The 17,752-nt window shown below is 36.4% G+C and overlaps 1 protein-coding gene across 1 annotated transcript; it reads right to left on the bottom strand.

Moving 5' to 3' along the window:
- Positions 1–10,502: 10,502 nt before the first annotated feature.
- OR10T2 (olfactory receptor family 10 subfamily T member 2) lies at positions 10,503–11,444 on the bottom strand. The gene has a single exon (XM_019958341.2). The coding sequence runs from the start codon at positions 11,442–11,444 to the stop codon at positions 10,503–10,505; it is 942 nt and encodes a 313-aa protein (XP_019813900.2).
- Positions 11,445–17,752: the final 6,308 nt, after the last annotated feature.

Below are 17,752 nucleotides of genomic sequence, written 5' to 3'. Positions count from 1 at the left end.
TTCTTAATTAATGTTGGTTAGTGTTGTTAGAATTTTCATCTGTTTGAGGCTGTTTTTGTTATTTTCTTTTGTCACGTTTTATTTTAGAGATGTCATTTGCTGAAATTTATGAAATACATTCATGATTTGATTTTTTTCAAGTCTTTAAGTTTACTCTGTTATGTTCCAATGTGTTTTATATCACTTTTTCCCTTTTTTCCTAATCCTTGATCAAAAATAGATTTCTCCCAGATTAATGTTAGCACATTGAATTAAAAAAAAAGACTCTAAATGATTTTTGTTTCTATATTTTAGAACTTGGGAGGAGGTTGGTATAGATTAAGTAAAATAATTGCAATTTAAGATAATATTACTTAATCAGACTCTGTATGACTGAAAATATTCTTGTTTTAGAAAAACATTGAATAGGTAATCTAATTTTACACCCAAAAAAAAAAAAAAAAAAACCTCAAAAACAAAACTGAAAAAAGAACAAAAAAACCGCAAAATTAACAGAAAGAAATAAATCATAGTGATCAGAGCAGAAATACATGAAAAGTAAATGAAAGAAACAATAGTAAAGATTAATAAAAAAAAAAAAAACTGGTTCTTTGAGAAGATAAACTAAATTGACAAACCTTTAGCCAGACTCATCAAGAAAAAGAGAGGAATCAAATCAACAAAACTAGAAATCAAAAAGGAAAGGTTGCAACAGACAATGCAGAAATACAAAGGATTATAAGAGACTATTATGAGCAATTATATGGCAATAAAATGGACAATCTAGAAGAAATGGACAGATTTTCAGAAAAGTTCAATCTTCCAAGACTGAACCAGGAAGAAATAGAACTTATAAACAACCCAATTACAAACACTGAAGTTGAAATTGTGATAAACAAATCTCCCAAAAACAAAAGCCTAGGACCAGATAGCTTCACCTGTGATACTATTAGAAAGATACTATAAGAAAACTACTAAACCTAATCAGTGAATTTAGCAAAGTTGCAGGATACAAATCAATACACAAAAATTACTTGCATTTCTATATAGTAACAATAATGAAAAGTCAGAAAGAGAAATTAAGGAATCAGTTCCATTCACAATTGCAACAAAAAGAATAAAATATCTAGGAATAAACCTACCCAAGGAGACAAAAGAACTGTATACAGAAAATTATGACACTGATGAAAGAAATCAAAGATGACATAAACAGATGGAGAGATAGTCCATGTTCCTGGGTAGGAAGAATCAATATTGTTAAAATGATATACTACCAAATGCAATCTACAGATTCAATGTAATCCCTATCAAATTACCAGTGGCATTTTTTCACAGAACTAGAACAAAAATTTCACAATACATATGGAAGCACAAAAGACCCTGAATAGTCAAAGCAGTCTTGAGAAAGAAGAATGGAGCTGGTGGAATCAAACTTCCTGACTTTAGATTACTACAAAGTTACAGTCATCAATACAATATGGTACTGGCATAAAAACAGAAATATAGACCAATCAAACAAGATAGAAAATCCAGAAATAAACTCACACACCTATGGGTACCTTATTTTTGACAAAGGAAGCAAGAATATACAGTGCGGCAAAGATAGTTCCCAGTTTCAATAATTGGAGCTGGGAAAACTGGAAAGCTACCTGTAAAATAATAAAATTAGAACATTTTCTAACACCATACACAAAGATAAACTCAAAATGGATTAAAGGCCTAAATGTAAGACCAGAACTATGAAACTCTTAGAGGAAAACATAGGCAGAACACTCAGTGACATTAAATCAAAGCAAGATCCTGTATGACCCACCTCCTAGAGTAATGGAAATAAAAGCAAAAGTAAACAACTGGGACCTGATTAAACTTTAAAGCTTTTTCCCTGCAAAGGAAATTATGAATAAGGTGAAAACACAATCCTCAGAATGGGAGAAAATAATGACAAATCAAAAAATTGACAAAGGATTAATTTCTACAATATATAAGCAGCCCAAACAACTCAATACCAGAAAAACAAACAACCCAATCAAAAAGTGGGAAAAAAGACCTAAACAGACATTTCTCCAGAGAAGACATACAGATGGCTAACAAATACATGAAAAGATGCTCAACATCGCTCATTATTAGAGAAATGCAAATCAAAACTACAATGAGATATCACCTCACATTGGTCAGAGTGGCCACCCTGAAAAAGTCTACAAGCAATAAATGCTGGAGTGGGTGTGGAGAAAAGGGAACCCTTTTGCACTGTTGTTGGGAAAGTAAATTGATACAGGTACTATAGAAGATACTATGGAGATTCCTTAAAAAACTAGGAATAAAACCACCATATGACCCAGCAATCCCATTCCTAGGTATATACCCTGAGGAAACCAAAATTGAAAAACACACATCTACCCCAATATTCATTGCAACACTATCTGCAATAGGCAGAACTGGAAACAATCTAGATGTTCATCAACAGATGAATAGATAAAGAAGTAGTGGTACATATACACAATAGAATATTACTCAGCCACAGAAAGGAATGCATTTGGGTCTAATGAGGTGAATGAACCTAGAGCCTATTATGCAGAGTGAAGTAAGTAAGAGAAAGAAAGATAAATATTGTATACTAATGAATATATATATGGAATCTAGAAAGATGGTACTGATGAATTTATTTGCAGGGCAGCAATCACATCAGATCAGTCCCTCAGTCGTGTCTGACTCTTTGTGACCCCATGAACTGCAGCACGCCAGGCCTCCCTGTCCATCACCAACTCCCGGAGTTCACTCAAACTCACGTCCATCGAGTCAGTGATGCCATCCAGCCATCTCATCCTCTGTCGTCCCCTTCTCCTCCTGCCCCCAATCCCTCCCAGCATCAGAGTCTTTTCCAATGAGTCAACCCTTCCAATGAGGTGGCCAAAGTACTGGAGTTTCAGCTTTAGCATCATTCCTTCCAAAGAAATCCCAGGGCTGATCTCCTTCAGAATGGACTGGTTGGATCTCCTTACAGTCCAAGGGACTCTCAAGAGTCTTCTCCAATACCACAGTTCAAAAGCATCAATTCTTCGGTGCTCAGCCTTCTTCACAGTCCAACTCTCACATCCATACATGACCACAGGAAAAACCACAGCCTTGACTAGATGAACCTTTGTTGGCAAAGTAATGTCTCTGCTTTTGAATATGCTATCTAGGTTGGTCATAACTTTCCTTCCAAGAAGTAAGCGTCTTTTAATTTCATGGCTGCAGTCATCATCTGTAGTGATTTTGGAGCCCAGAAAAATAAAGTCTGACACTGTTTCCACATAGAGAAACAGATACAGAGAACAGACTTATGGACACAGGGAGATGGGAGGAGAGGATGAGCTGTACAGAGAGAGTAACATGGAAAGTTACATTACCATATGTAAAGTAGCTAGCCAATGGAAATTTGCTCTATGCCTCAGGGAACTCAAACAGGGGCTCTATATCAACCTAGAAGAGTAGGATGGGGAGGGAGATGGGAGGGAGGTTCAAGAGGGAGGGGACATATATACATCTATGGCTGACTCATGTTGATGTCTGACAGACAACAGAAAAATTCTGTAAAGCAATTATCCATCAATTAAAAAATAAATAAATCATAAAAATTCTTGTTTTCTCCAGTTATCAAGTATTTGTTTATTTACTCTTGCTAGACTAGAAAATCAAAGGTAGCCTATATATATATTTTTCTTTCTTTCTTACAACAGAAAATGCTATTGCAATCCCATCTCCAATTTGTCTTGCTTTTCATGTCTCATAATTCACATGCAATGTTTTTTCTAAAGGCAGTTTATGTGTAAGAATTCAGCTACTCTTTCAACAGGCCATGTTTTAAATTAAGCACAAGAACTGTACATGTATCTATAAGTACAGATGAAGATGAGTAAATGAAGAGAAAATAAAAAGTAGAAGGGATGATTCTTGTCACTTAAGAAAATAGTTTTCTTGTGTATTTGTTGTTGTTGCTCAGTTTTCATTTGCGTGTGACTCTTGACTTGTGACCTTATGGACTTCAGCACTCCGGGCTTCCCTGTCCTTCACCATCTCCTGGAGATTGCTCAAACTCCTGTCCATTGAGTTGGCGATGATGCCATCCAACAATCTCATCCTCTGTCATCCCCTTCTCCTCCTGCCTTCAATTTTTCCCAGCATCAAGGTCTTTTCTAATGAGTCAACTCAAGTCTTCACATCAGGTGGCCAAATTATTGGAGGTTACTGGAAAAACCACAGCTTTGACTATATGAACCTTTGTCAGCAAAGTGATGTCTCTGTATTTTTAATATGTTGTCTAGGTTTGTTATAGCTTGGAAGAAATTCCAAGAAGCAAGCCTCTTTTAATTTTTTGGCTACAGTCACCATCCACAGTAACTTTGGAGCCCAAGAAAATAAAACCTGTCATGGTTACCACTTTTTCCCTATCTATTTGCCATGAAAGGGACTTCCCTATGGCTTAGATGGTAAAGAATCTGCCTGCAATGAAAAACTGGGTTTGATCCCTGGGTCAAGAAGATCCCCTGGAGAAGGAATGGCAATCCAATCCACTATTCTTGCCTGGAGAATCCCATGGAGAGATGAGCCTGGTGGGCTACAGTCCATGGGGTCACAAAGGATCGGACACAACTAAGTGGCTAACAGACACACATTTGCCATGAAGTGATGAGACCAAATGTGAATGTTGAGTTTTAAGTGAGTTTTTTCCCTCTCCTCTTTCACCTTCAACAAGAGACTTTAGTTCCTTTTCACTTTCTGCCATAAGGATGGTGTCATCTGCATATCTGGGAAGTTGTGAAGTTGCTCAGTCGTATCCGACTCTTTGTGACCCCATGGACTGTAGCCCACCAGGCTCCTCCATCCATGGAATTTTCTAGGCAAGAATATTGGAGTGGATTGTCATTTCCTTCTCCAGGGGATCTATCTGAGGTTGTTGATATTTCTCTTGGCAATCTTGATTCCCGCTTGTGCTTCATCCAGCCCTGCATTTTGCATGATGTACTCTGCATGCAAGTTAAATAAACAGGGTGACAATATACAGCCTTGATGTACTCCTTTCCCAATTTTGAACCAGTCCATTGTTCCAGGTCCGGTTCTAACTGTTGTTTCTTCTTCTGAGAGGTTTCTCAGGAGGCAGGTAAGGTGGTCAGGTATTTCCATCTCTAAGAATTTTCCAGTTTTTTTGTGATCCACACAGTCAACGGCTTTAGCATAGTCAATGAAGCATGAGGCAGAAGTCTTTTTGGAATTTCCTTGCTTTTTCTGTGATCCAGTGGATGTTGGCAATTTGATCTCTGTTACCTTTACCTTTCCTAAAGGCAGCTTGTATGTCTGGAAGTCCTCAGTTCACATACTCCTGAACCCTACCGTGAAGGATTTGAGCATAATCTTTTGAGCATGTGAAATTACTACAATTGCATGGTAATTTGAACATTCTTTGGCATTTCCTTTCTTTGGGATTGGAATGAAAACTGACCTTTCCCAGTCCTTTGGCCACTGCTGGCATATTGATTGCAGCACTTTAACAGCATCTTCCTTTATGTTTTTAAATAGCTCAGCTGCAATTCCATCACCTCCACTAGCTTTGTGCATAGTAATGCTTCCTAGGGCCCACTTGACTTCACACTCCAGGATGTCTGATTCTAATCTAGGTGAATGACCACACCATTGTGGTTATCCACTTATTAGCATATTTGCAGTCAAATCCCCTCTTATTCCCATCCCATCCCGCTAATCCACTTTCTGTTGACACAGAATTCTCTTTCCTGGGCATTTTGTACAGATATGGTAGTCTTTTACTTAGAATAATGTTTTTGGAGGCAATTTCTGTTGTATTAGGTACCATATTTCATTTCTTTTTATTGCTGAATAGCATACAGTTTTAAGCTGGTTTTAGAAAAGGCAGAGGAACCAGAGATCAAATTGCCAACATCCGCTGGATCATGGAAAAAGCAAGAGAGTTTCAGAAAAACATCTATTTCTGCTTTATTGACTATGCCAAAGCCTTTGACTGTGTGGATCACATCAACTGTGGAAAATTCTGAAAGAGATGGGAATACCAGATCACCTGATCTGCCTCTTGAGAAATTTGTATGCAGGTCAGGAAGCAACTGTTAGAACTGGACATGGAACAACAGACTGGTTCCAAATAGGAAAAGGAGTACATCAAGGCTGTGTATTGTCACCCTGTTTATTTAACTTCTATGCAGAGTACATCATGAGAAACGCTGGGCTGGAAGAAAAGCTGGAATCAAGATTGCTGGGAGAAATCTCAATAACCTCAGATATGCAGATGACACCACCCTTATGGCAGAAAGTGAAGAGGAACTCAAAAGCCTCTTGATGAAAGTGAAAGTGGAGAGTGAAAAAGTTGGCTTAAAGCTCAACATTCAGAAAACGAAGATCATGGCATCCGGTCCCATCACTTCATGGGAAATAGATGGGGAAACAGTGGAAACAGTGTCAGATTTTATTTTTCTGGGCTCCAAAATCACTGCAGATGGTGACTGCAGCCATGAAATTAAAAGACGCTTACTCCTTGGAAGGAAAGTTATGACCAACCTAGACAGCATATTCAAAAGCAGAGACATTACTTTGCCAACAAAGGTCCATCTAGTCAAAGCTATGGTTTTTCCTGTGGTCATGTATGGATGTGAGAGTTGGACTGTGAAGAAGGCTGAGCACCGAAGAATTGATGCTTTTGAACTGTGGTATTGGAGAAGACTCTTGAGAGTCCCTTGGACTGCAAGGAGATCCAACCAGTCCATTCTGAAGGAGAGTAGTCCTGGGATTTCTTTGGAAGGAATGATGCTAAAGCTGAAACTCCAGTACTTTGGCCACCTCATTGGAAGGGTTGACTCATTGGAAAAGACTCTGATGGTGGGAGAGATTGGGGGCAAGAGGAGAAGGGGACGACAGAGGATGAGATGGCTGGATGGCATCACTGACTCGATGGACGTGAGTCTGGGTGAACTGGTGATGGACAGGGAGGCCTGGCGTGCTGCAATTCATGGGGTCGCAAAGAGTCAGACACGACTGAGCGACTGATCTGATCTGATCTGACACACTTTTATGGCCCTACCTGATTTTGTTTATCCATAAATTTATTTATAAATTGATAGACCATTTCCTTTTCTTAGCCATTACAAGTAATGCTATTAAGAACCTTCACATAAAAGTATTTGTGTAGATAGTATTCACTTCTTTGGTGTATTCCTAGAAATGCCATTTGGTAAGTTTATTCTCCAGTACTTTGGCCACCTCATGTGAAGAGTTGACTCATTGGAAAAGACTCTGATGCTGGGAAGGATTGGAAGCAGGAAGAAAAGGGGACAACAGAGGATGAGATGGCTGGATGGCATCACTGACTTGATGGACGTGAGTCTGAGTGAACTCCAGGAGTCAGTGATGGACAGGGAAGCCTGGTGTGCTGCGATTCATGGGGTCACAAAAGTCGGACACGACTAAGCGACTGAACTGAACTGAACTGAAGTTTATTCTTACCTGTAGACAAAACTTTCAAACTTTTTACCAAAAATATGCATAATTTTACACTCCTACACCAATATGTGAAGGTTTCAGTCTCTCTACATCCCTACCAGCACCTTTTAGTGTCTGTCTGGTAGCTCAGTGGTAAAGAATACACCTGCTAATGCAGGAGACTCAGGTTTGATCCCTGTGTTGGGAAGATCCCTTGGAGAAGTAAATGGCAACACATTCCAGTGTGCTTGCTGGGAAATTCCATGGATAGAGGAGCCTGGTAGGCTACAGTCCATGGGATCACAAAGAGTTGGACACAACTGAGTTACTAATGATCTTAAATGCATTTTCATATATCTATTATGTACTAATACAGTTTGATGAAATATTTACCAAAAGTTGGGCTTTCGAAGTGGCGCTAGAGGTAAAGAATCCGCCTGCCAATGTAGGAGACATAAGGGAATGTGTTTGATCCCTGGGTTGGGAAGATCCCCTGGAGTAGGGCATGGCAAACCACTCCAGTGTTCTTGCCTGGAGAATCCCATGGAAAGGAGCCTGGAGGGCGGCAGTCCATAGAGCTGCAAAGAGTCAGACATGATGGGAGTACTCAGGTGTGCTACTGAAAGTCTTCACCCATTTTTTAAATGCCATGTTTCTCTTATTACTTAATTGTAAGCATTATTTGTTTATTTTGGATATAAAGCCCATCCGATATGTTTTGTAAATATATTTTTCTCTATGTGTGATGTTCTTTTATGTTTTCATAATGATGCCTTTTGAAGTTTATATTTTCTGACTCTCAGTTATACCCATTGTCTATATGTCTAACTACAGACAAGTGCGATACTTTCTAGATCAATGAATATTTAGATTAAGCTTTGAAGTCAGAAAACATACATTATACATTTTACTTTATTCCCCACAATTATTTTGGCTATCTTGATTCCTTTCTATATACATTTCATGATTAGTTTGTCAATTTTTATAGAAAAATCTTCTGGGAGTTGATAGGAATTATCCTGAATCTATAGATCTATTTGCTCAGTTACCTCTGAGCTAATGGTATTGAGTGTTCCAACCCATAACATATATACCTCTTCATTTATTAAAATTTTATTTAATTTTCCAACAATGTTTGGTAGTTTTTATGTATGTGTCTCCCACCTCAACTGTTGAATTTAATTTTAAATATTTTAAAATTTTAATTCAAAATTCTTAAATGTTTTAAAATATTTTAATTTAGGGTTAAGGTATTTAATTAATAGACTGAATGATTGGAATTCTTCAGAGCACATCTAGTATAAGACGGCCCATAGTTTATTAGAAAAATTCTGATGAATTTAAAGATGAACAGGAACTTAGAGACACTTGCAAAATAATCTAAAATCTAAATAATGTTTCTAGATTTTTATGATTTTGTTTTATTCTGTGATTTTTTCCTCATATTTAATCTTTCCAAAACATTCAACCTTGTATTAGAAATAGATAATCCTTTTTTACATCATTTTTCCCCAGACTACATGGTACAAAATTATATTTCTCAAGTTGAGTAAATACTATAATGAATACAACCATCAGAAACAGTCTTGAGAACAAACATATGTGATTTAACTTGTGAGAGCTGAAATATGCAGCAGGTACACTAGAAACTAATAGCCATGAGTGTTTTTTGTGCCATGGGAATCAGCCAGCATGCCTTATAGAGGGAATAGAGGATGCTGGTCAACTTGCATTATAAGAACAATTTCCTTATTTGTATGTAATTTTCACAGTCACATAATTAACAATAGCATAGTTTTTCCTTTGTGTGATGCACTATAATTTTAAGAAATTAGGATATTTTTATTCTAGTATGGGCTAGATATAGGGTCTAATTCATAGCAATTGATTCTCCAAACAAGAAACACTGTACTCATTAGATAATCCACATATTCACTCAAAAAAATCTCCGTTGTCCAGATAAAAAAATTAGGGCACATCAGTTTCAATAGTTTGAAATGTCTTGTTTCAAATCATATGGCTTGAAATCAATAGAGTTGAAATTTAAAATTAATTGTTTAGTATTTGCTGCTCAAATGTTATAATAAAATATTAGATACATGTAAGTGTTGCATTATGACCATTGTAGAGCTGGTTAACTGAAATATTAGGGCCACTTCTGCCTCTCCATAGCATTATGTTCCTCTGTATTAGCAAATAAAAAGATGTTATTATTGCTTAAGTTCATTATTAAAAAAATTAATCCACTGAAAAAACAAATCACTATAAAAACAAAGGAAAACTACAAACGAAAAGTGTAATATATTTAATTTCTAACTAACAGAATAAAATTCTAAATTTTGAAGAAAATCCACAACTTTGATAGCATCAACCAATTTTTTTTTCACTGAAAAATCCATTTTCTTTGGATTGAAATCTTGTTCCTCATTTAAAATCTAGTTCAAGTTTCCTTTTCTTTCTTCTCAAGTTGTTTATTCCATTTTTTTTTTCCAGAAGAAATAAATATTTGTCCTTTTAGTATACATGATTCTTTTTTCAAATTCTTTTAATAGATGTGATTCATCATTTTATTTTCATTTTTTATCTTTCTACCTACTCACTTTTACACTTCCATAAATTATCAATTTATTCATCTTAATTTTTCTACTTTTCATAGAACTTGGTACATGGTGCTATATGGTAAGTGCTGGGGTTCTAAATAGGATGCTTCTAATAACTTCACATCCCATTCTCTCTATCCAGCTAGAAAAGCAATCTTTAGCCAACTTTCATTTTGAGTATTGTGTTTTCCCCTGAAAAAAATATTATGCTTTTCTCTTTTTGCCATGTGCGTCTTTAAAAAAGGAACAGGCATTAGATAATTTAGCATGTAGATTGATTTGCAGTTCTTCTGAAATAGGAGAAAAGAAAAAGGCAACAGTGGTCTTAGTCATTGGAAATACTATCCATATCATGATTGAACTGATGAAAAGACAAAGAAATTTTCATGCCTTTGACTTCTTCTATGACTTTCCTAGTTAATTTTTCAATTTTTCATTAGGTTACTTGGTTGCCACAGGCATTCCCAGAACTCTTTTCAGTGCAGTCTTTACCTCCTTGTTCCTGAGACTGTAGACAAGAGGATTAAGTAGGGGAGTAACCACTGTGTAGGTCACTGCCACCAACTGGTCTTTGTCTGAAGCAGACTTGGATTTGGGCCGAAGGTATATGATGGAGGCACAGCCATAGTGGACAGAGACCACAGTGAGGTGTGAGGCACAGGTGGCAAATGCTTTCCTCTTGCCCTCAGCCGAGGGGATCTTCAGGATGGTGTTAACAATGAAGCCATAGGATACGAGAATTAGCAGAAAAGGCATCATGATTACCAGGATGCTGAGGCTGAACAGAGCTAGTTCTTTTACATGAGTGTCTGTGCAGGCTAATTTAATAACTGGTGCCATGTCACAGAAATAGTGGTTGACCCTGTTTGGGCCACAAAAATGCATGCCACATATGAGGTTGGTGGCCACCAAAGCAATAAAGAAACCTGTGACTGTTGACAGAGATACCAACCCCAAACCTAGCCTTTTGCTCATGATGAGTGTGTACCTCAGGGGGTGGCAAATTGCCACATAGCGATCATATCCCATCACAGCAATGAGAAAGCAGTTGGTACATGCAAAGCCAAGGAAGAAGAAGAGCTGGGTGGCACAGGCTATGAAAGAGATAGTCTTGGTGGCTGACAGCAGGTGGACCAGCAGCTGAGGGATGATGACGAAAGTGTAGCAGGACTCAGAAAAGGAAAGGATGAATAGGAAACCATACATGGGAGTGTGTAAAGTCCTGCTGAAGCAGATAACAGTCATGATGATTGCATTGGCCATTAGGATGGTCAAGTACAGAAGGAGGAAGATGACAAAAAGCAGCACTTGGAGCTCCTCCAGGCTAGAAAACCCCACCAGGATGAACTGTGTAACCACAGCGGTTCTATTGAAACCTTGCATCTGAATAACTTCCTTTTGTGAATGAGTTTGGAGAGAGAAAATGATAAGTATCTTTGTACAAAGAATATTCCCCCAATGCCTTCCCTTTAAGAATTATATTTTCAGACCTAGAGTATTGAAAGATCCCTCTCTCAACCTTTTTATCATATTCCTTTTGATAATTTAAAAATATTATCCTCCAAAATAGGAGAATGATTAGCTATATTACAGAAATATACAAAGATTGAAAGAGGCAACCATGTGATATTGCCAAAGAGTATATAAGAACATTAGAAAATTCTCCTAGTATAATAAGAGGAAAAGCAAGACACAAAGTCATATTTATAATAAGATTAGAACTGATTGTGTTTGCTTTCTGATATATTTTCTAAATACTTAACAATAAGCTTTTAAAATTTGATGATCCTAAATATACTTCACTTTTATGTAGGCTAGAATATTTCCATCTCTTTTTAGCTACTATCCAAACACAAGAAAAACTTGCTACTTCCAAAAATAATGCTATTATTTTAAAACAATTGCTTTAGAAGCATTCACATTTCTGAATTCAGCATGCCAATTATAACATCTGTTTGCTCAGAAGATTATTGGTAGCTTGGTATGCCTGTCCTCTGATAACTGGCAGTCACAGTAGATGGCCTGCTGGGGTGGGGGCAGGTAGGGAAAACACAAGTCAGTGACCAAATACAACCAGTGAGCAGCTACAATAATAAAAGCAAGCTTAAGGATTAATATTTTTTTAAAGTTCAGCAACAATTCTTGTTTGAGAACAGTCAGATAATCCAAGTCATCATTTGATATGTCAGAAGGCATGTTAGAGGAGTTGGGATAGGAGTGGTGATTGAAGAAAAAGGATTTCTCATTCTGTGATTAGTAAACTCATTTCTAATATTCCCTTATGAATGAGGCTATTTATGGCACTTTTGTTTTTAAAGACTGATCAGTCACTTTGTGGTGGCAGATTTGCCTCTGGAAATGTACCATCTCTTCAACTCTTTCTCCGTATCCACCCTTGAAAATTTTCTACCAGTTCATAGTTCAGTTAAAACATGAAAGAAAGCAGTTGTAATTGCCTGTTGAAAGCAAAATAATAATAATAATAATAATAATAATAATTCAGGACTTACTAAACATTTCCTTCACTTAATTTTATATAGTGTAATTTAATAATAAGTGCTTTCATTTAGGGAGATGTTGTTATCATGTGTAAACAATTTTATTGCAAAATATGATCAATATCTATTTTGTAATAAAATAACAAAAATCCATTTTAATTTCATCTTTATTTCTAGCTTGTTAGGCACTATGGTACTCTGGGCTTTTGAGATGACAAAGGCAACTTTGGTGGATACCCTCATCCATGGGCTTATGTCATTTGCATTGTTTACATGTGTCCTTTGGTTTCCATTATCTCCTATTCTTGATACTGCACTATCCCTGTTACAATTTTGAAAATATTTCTGTTCTGAATTTTCCATATTCAAAAATCTTAATCTATTTTTTATTCTCTATCAATATTTGTTTTCATTTTTCTACCAATGCAGCTACTTTAATGCTCAGTATCCATCATAATCAAACTAGCATAGACAATGTATAGAGTCAGTAGGAAGACTGAGGCCAGGATAATGGAGGGAAGGAAGGGAGCAACAGGAATACACCTTGAATCTTCAATAGCCAAAAAGTGTTAGGTGAAGGAAAAGAGAAGAGACCATCTCAGGGATTTCACATTATCTTGTAGTCTAAGTCATCCAGAGCCCTAGTCATTTTCAATTTTGAGAGTCTGGTTCAAAAATTCAGGAGAAATCAGACTTACTACCTGCAGCACTCAACATCATCAAACTTGTTAGCTACTTTAATGGCTATAAAATACAGAGAGTTGTTTGATGTGACACACTGGGTACATTCACTATTCATCCTGCCATGGTTCCTTCAGTTAGATAGCTCCACAGTCCTGCTAACGTAACCCTTTTCCTTTGCATCAGACATGGCAGAAAACAAGAGGTTTTATGTAAGCTACATCAGTTTGTCCTTCACAACCCAGTTGATAGCACAAGTGTTTTGTCTCCCTTCTGCAGCTAATGCAGCGGCACTAAACACCCTCTCCTGAGCAGTGACCTGTGAACATTTTTATCTCTGCATTCAATGTAAGGAGTTGAGCTCATCTCCTTATATGTTTGGCTCTCTCTAGATTATAAATTTTTTATAGGCAGGGGCAAAATTTTTTATTAATAGCTGAATTCTTAGAATGTAGTATAGTTTCTAGTTCATCATGGGTTAAAATTTTTTTGACCTCAACAGAATATAAAAATAATAAATAATATGCTGAAAGAATAGAGTCAGTACCAGAATCCAAGTTTTCTAACTTGTATTTTAAAGTAGAATCACATTTTATTTCTATACCATCTCCCATACATATATATAAAATACACATAGGCATATTGAGATTAATTTTGGAAGGAAATAAAATATTGCCTGTTATTTCTAGAGGTAGGACAATCATGGGTAGTTTTATTTCCTTATATTTACTTTTTATGTATTTTCAAAATTCTTTTTCCCAGTTTTATTAAGATATAATTGACATATATCACTGTGTGTCTTCTAACATTTAAACCACTTCCTTCCTATCACATTTTATGTCATCTATTCTTTACCTTGCTGGAAGAGTATCTGCCCCACACTTTTTTCAAGAGACTAAAGCATGATCTTAAGCTGCTTGTTCAAGTAAAACTCATTTTCCCATTTCTGAATTTTCTAGAATAGTCCAATTTTAATTACCTAATGTTCTTAAATTATAAAATTTTATACTTGAAATTTATTATTTCTATGCCTTAGATTAGGAGCATAAAAAAAAAATAAAAGAACAAAGGGAATAAGAAAATTGCTAAGTCAAAGATATGGTGCTGCTGCTGCTAAGTCGCTTCAGTCGTGTCTGACTCTGTGCAACCCCATAGGCAGCAGTCCACCAGGCCCTGCCGTCCCTGGGATTCTCCAGGCGAGAACACTGGAGTGGGTTGCCATTTCCTCCTCCAATGCATGAAAGTGAAAAGTGAAAGCGAAGTCGCTCAGTCGTGTCCGACTCTTAGCGACCCCATGGACTGCAGCCTACCAGGCTCCTCTGTCCATGGGATTTTCCAGGCAAAAGTACTGGAGTGGGGTGCCATTGCCTTCTCCAAAGATATGGTAAATACATTCAAAGATTCAAAGATCGGAAAAAACAAGAAGACGTTGCTTAATTTTATCACAGTTTTGTGAATCAAACTTCTTTCAATTTCCTGCTAAATCATGAGCTTCTCTTTCAGTGATTCAAATAAGAATTTAGTTATATTTAAAGAAGCCTTCACTCTTGGCCCCAATCATAGTACTGCTTTTATATTTTCTCTCATGCTGTTTCACATGCTTATATAAATTGTTGTTTTCTATATCCAAATCCCTGTTTTTCAGTACACCTTCTCTGGCTACTAGCATCCATAAAAATGCTCTTTCTCTTCATAACACTTAGAGATCTTAAAATCATACTGGTATGGAGTATGGGTTAGATACCATCTTTTGTATTTTTAGAATTGATTTATACCTCTTATTTTCTACCTATCTATCTAACTATCATCCATTTATCTATATCATATCCCTCTGTAGATTGTTTCTTTGGGGAAAGAGACCCATAACAATATATCCCAAATGATCTGCTGCCTCCACCACAGTTTGGAACACATAACACACTCTAAACAAAACATAATAACAAATAATGGCATTCTTAAATTCTCTCTAGCTTCTCCTTTAATTCTTCTTTAGTTTTCTCATCTACTATGATTTTTATCTAGAATGTATTCTTTGCTCTTTTACTATAATCCGTATTATTCATAATATTTTTATTATTCCCCAAATTATTTTTTTTAAATAAACCTATGATGATGAGCTTTCTTGCCCCCTAGTTACTTTTATTGCTTGATTTCTCAGTTTTTAAATTTCATATATGGCATGGTATGTGTATATATGTTTCCATTTATGTGTATATGCAGACTCAATAGGAGTAAAAATCTTATTTTATTTTAAGAAAAATAGCATATATTTTTGTTAGAAAAATTGACTCTGGTATAGAATCTTTTTCATAATACTAAAAACTATGATGCAAATGCATTCAATCTGAAATCCTTGGTGGAAAACAGTGTCTTCTTCAGGTAGTAACTGATAGAGAGATTACACTTACCCACTTATATTCAAATGATCAAGGAAGTTGACATATGACTAATTTTGAGGACTCACAGTCCTGTAGGTCTTTTGAACGTGGAAAGAGGCGGCAGTAGAAGTTTACTTGTAAAAGTAATGTCATCTGTCCTAAAGGAGTAAAAGATTGGCAAAAAATGTGCTGAAATATTTAATAATGGCTTTATTTGGACATGTAGATGTTTTAACCTTTTTAAGTCTTAAATAAGAAGCTGAAATTAGCCCAGTCTCTATTCATATGTCAATTCAGAGTCTGTAATTAGGTTGGTGAGTATTTATAGCCTTCTGGGATTCTAAGAACTGGGGCCCTCTGAGACGAGGAGAACTAAAGCAAAAGATAAATGACTAAACTTGGACAAGAACATCTTATCTAATATCAGAAGAGAATAATATAGATTTAAAAAAACTCTATGTGGGTAAAGCATGAAAACTGTAAATAAGAATTCTTTTGGCATAAGGGGAATTAACCTCCAATTAAAATAAATAAATTTATATCAAATAAATAAATAAATGCATTAAAAATAATAACAATAAAAAACAAACTAGTTCTGAACATGTTTTCAAAATATTTCTGAAAATAATAATACCTATCTACAGTATTTCACTTTGTGTTTTAATAAAGTTATTTCTTAATTAAAAAAAAAAGAAAAATTACAAAACACTGATATGCCAAGAGAAATCGAGTTCACCAACCTGCAGATTTACTTGAAGGTTGATTTGATAAAGCATAAGACATGGAGGCAGGGGTTGGTGAATGTAGCTATGTTTGACACTTTGGGGGATTACACTGGTAAGCTGTGTCTTGCTTCTATACCCAATTTGTTATTCAGTCACTAAATCATGTCTGATTCTTTGCAACCCCACAGAGTGCAGGATGCCAAGCTTCCCTGTCCTTCACTGTCTTCTGGAGTTTGCTCAAATGCATGTCCATCGAATCAGTTATGCCATCCAACCATCTTATCCTCTGTCATCCCCTTCTCCTCCTGCCCTCAATCTTTCCCAACACCAAGGGCTTTTCCAATGAGTTGGCTCTTTGCATCAGGTGACCAAAGTATTGGAGCTTCAGCTTCAGCATCAGTGTTTCCAATGAATATTCAGTATTGATTTATTTAGGATTCACTGGTTTGATCTTCTTGCTGTCTAAGGAACTCTCAAGAGTCTTCTCCAGCACTACAGTTCAAAAACATCAATTCTTATTTATGGTCCAAATGTCAGATTGCACATGACTACTGGAAAAGGCATATACTGAATAAAAAGTCAAACAACTGGATTTATTATTTCCCTTAAAAGAATTATTATAAGGGAATGACTTTTATTCAGTGACCATTCATTGAGTGCTGTGCTTTGGAAAGCATGGTTAGATATTAAAGTGATACAAAGATAAATAAATTACATGAATCCATCTGACGTAGCAGGGTAGCAAAACTGTGTGTAATAAGAGGCATACTGAAGCATGTGTCCATACCATTTCTGTCCTTTATCGAGCCCATCTTTGCATGAAATGTTCCCTTGGTATCTCTAATTTTCTTGAAGAGATCTCTAGTCTTTCCCATTCTGCTGTTTTCCTCTACTTCTTTGCACCGATCGCTGAGGAAAGCTTTCTTATCTCTCCTTGCTATTCTTTGGAACTCTGCATTCAAATGGGTATATCTTTCCTTTTCTCCTTTGCTTTTCACTTCTCTTCTTTTCACAGCTATTTGTAAGGCCTCCCCAGACAGCCATTTTGCCTTTTTGCATTTCTTTTCCATGGGGATGGTCTTGATCCCTGTCTCCTGTACAATGTCACGAACCTCCGTCCATAGTTCATCAGGCACTCTATCTATCAGATCTAGTCCCTTAAATCTATTTCTCACTTCCACTGTATAATCATAAGGGATTTGATTTAGGTCATACCTGAATGGTCTAGTGGTTTTCCCTACTTTCTTCAATTTGGACTATGAAGAAAGCTGAGCACCAAAGAATTGATGCTTTTGAACTGTGGTGTTGGAGAAGACTCTTGAGAGTCCCTTGGACTGCAAGGAGATCCAACCAGTCCATTCTAAAGGAGATCGGTCCTGGGTGTTCTTTGGAAGGAATGATGCTAAAGC

The sequence above is a fragment of the Bos indicus genome, chromosome 3 (genome assembly GCF_029378745.1).
Source record: "Bos indicus isolate NIAB-ARS_2022 breed Sahiwal x Tharparkar chromosome 3, NIAB-ARS_B.indTharparkar_mat_pri_1.0, whole genome shotgun sequence".
In the NCBI taxonomy this organism is placed as follows: domain Eukaryota; kingdom Metazoa; phylum Chordata; class Mammalia; order Artiodactyla; family Bovidae; genus Bos; species Bos indicus.
The sequence above is the reverse complement of the archived record's forward strand: the minus strand, read 5'-3'. Positions and strand labels throughout refer to the sequence as shown.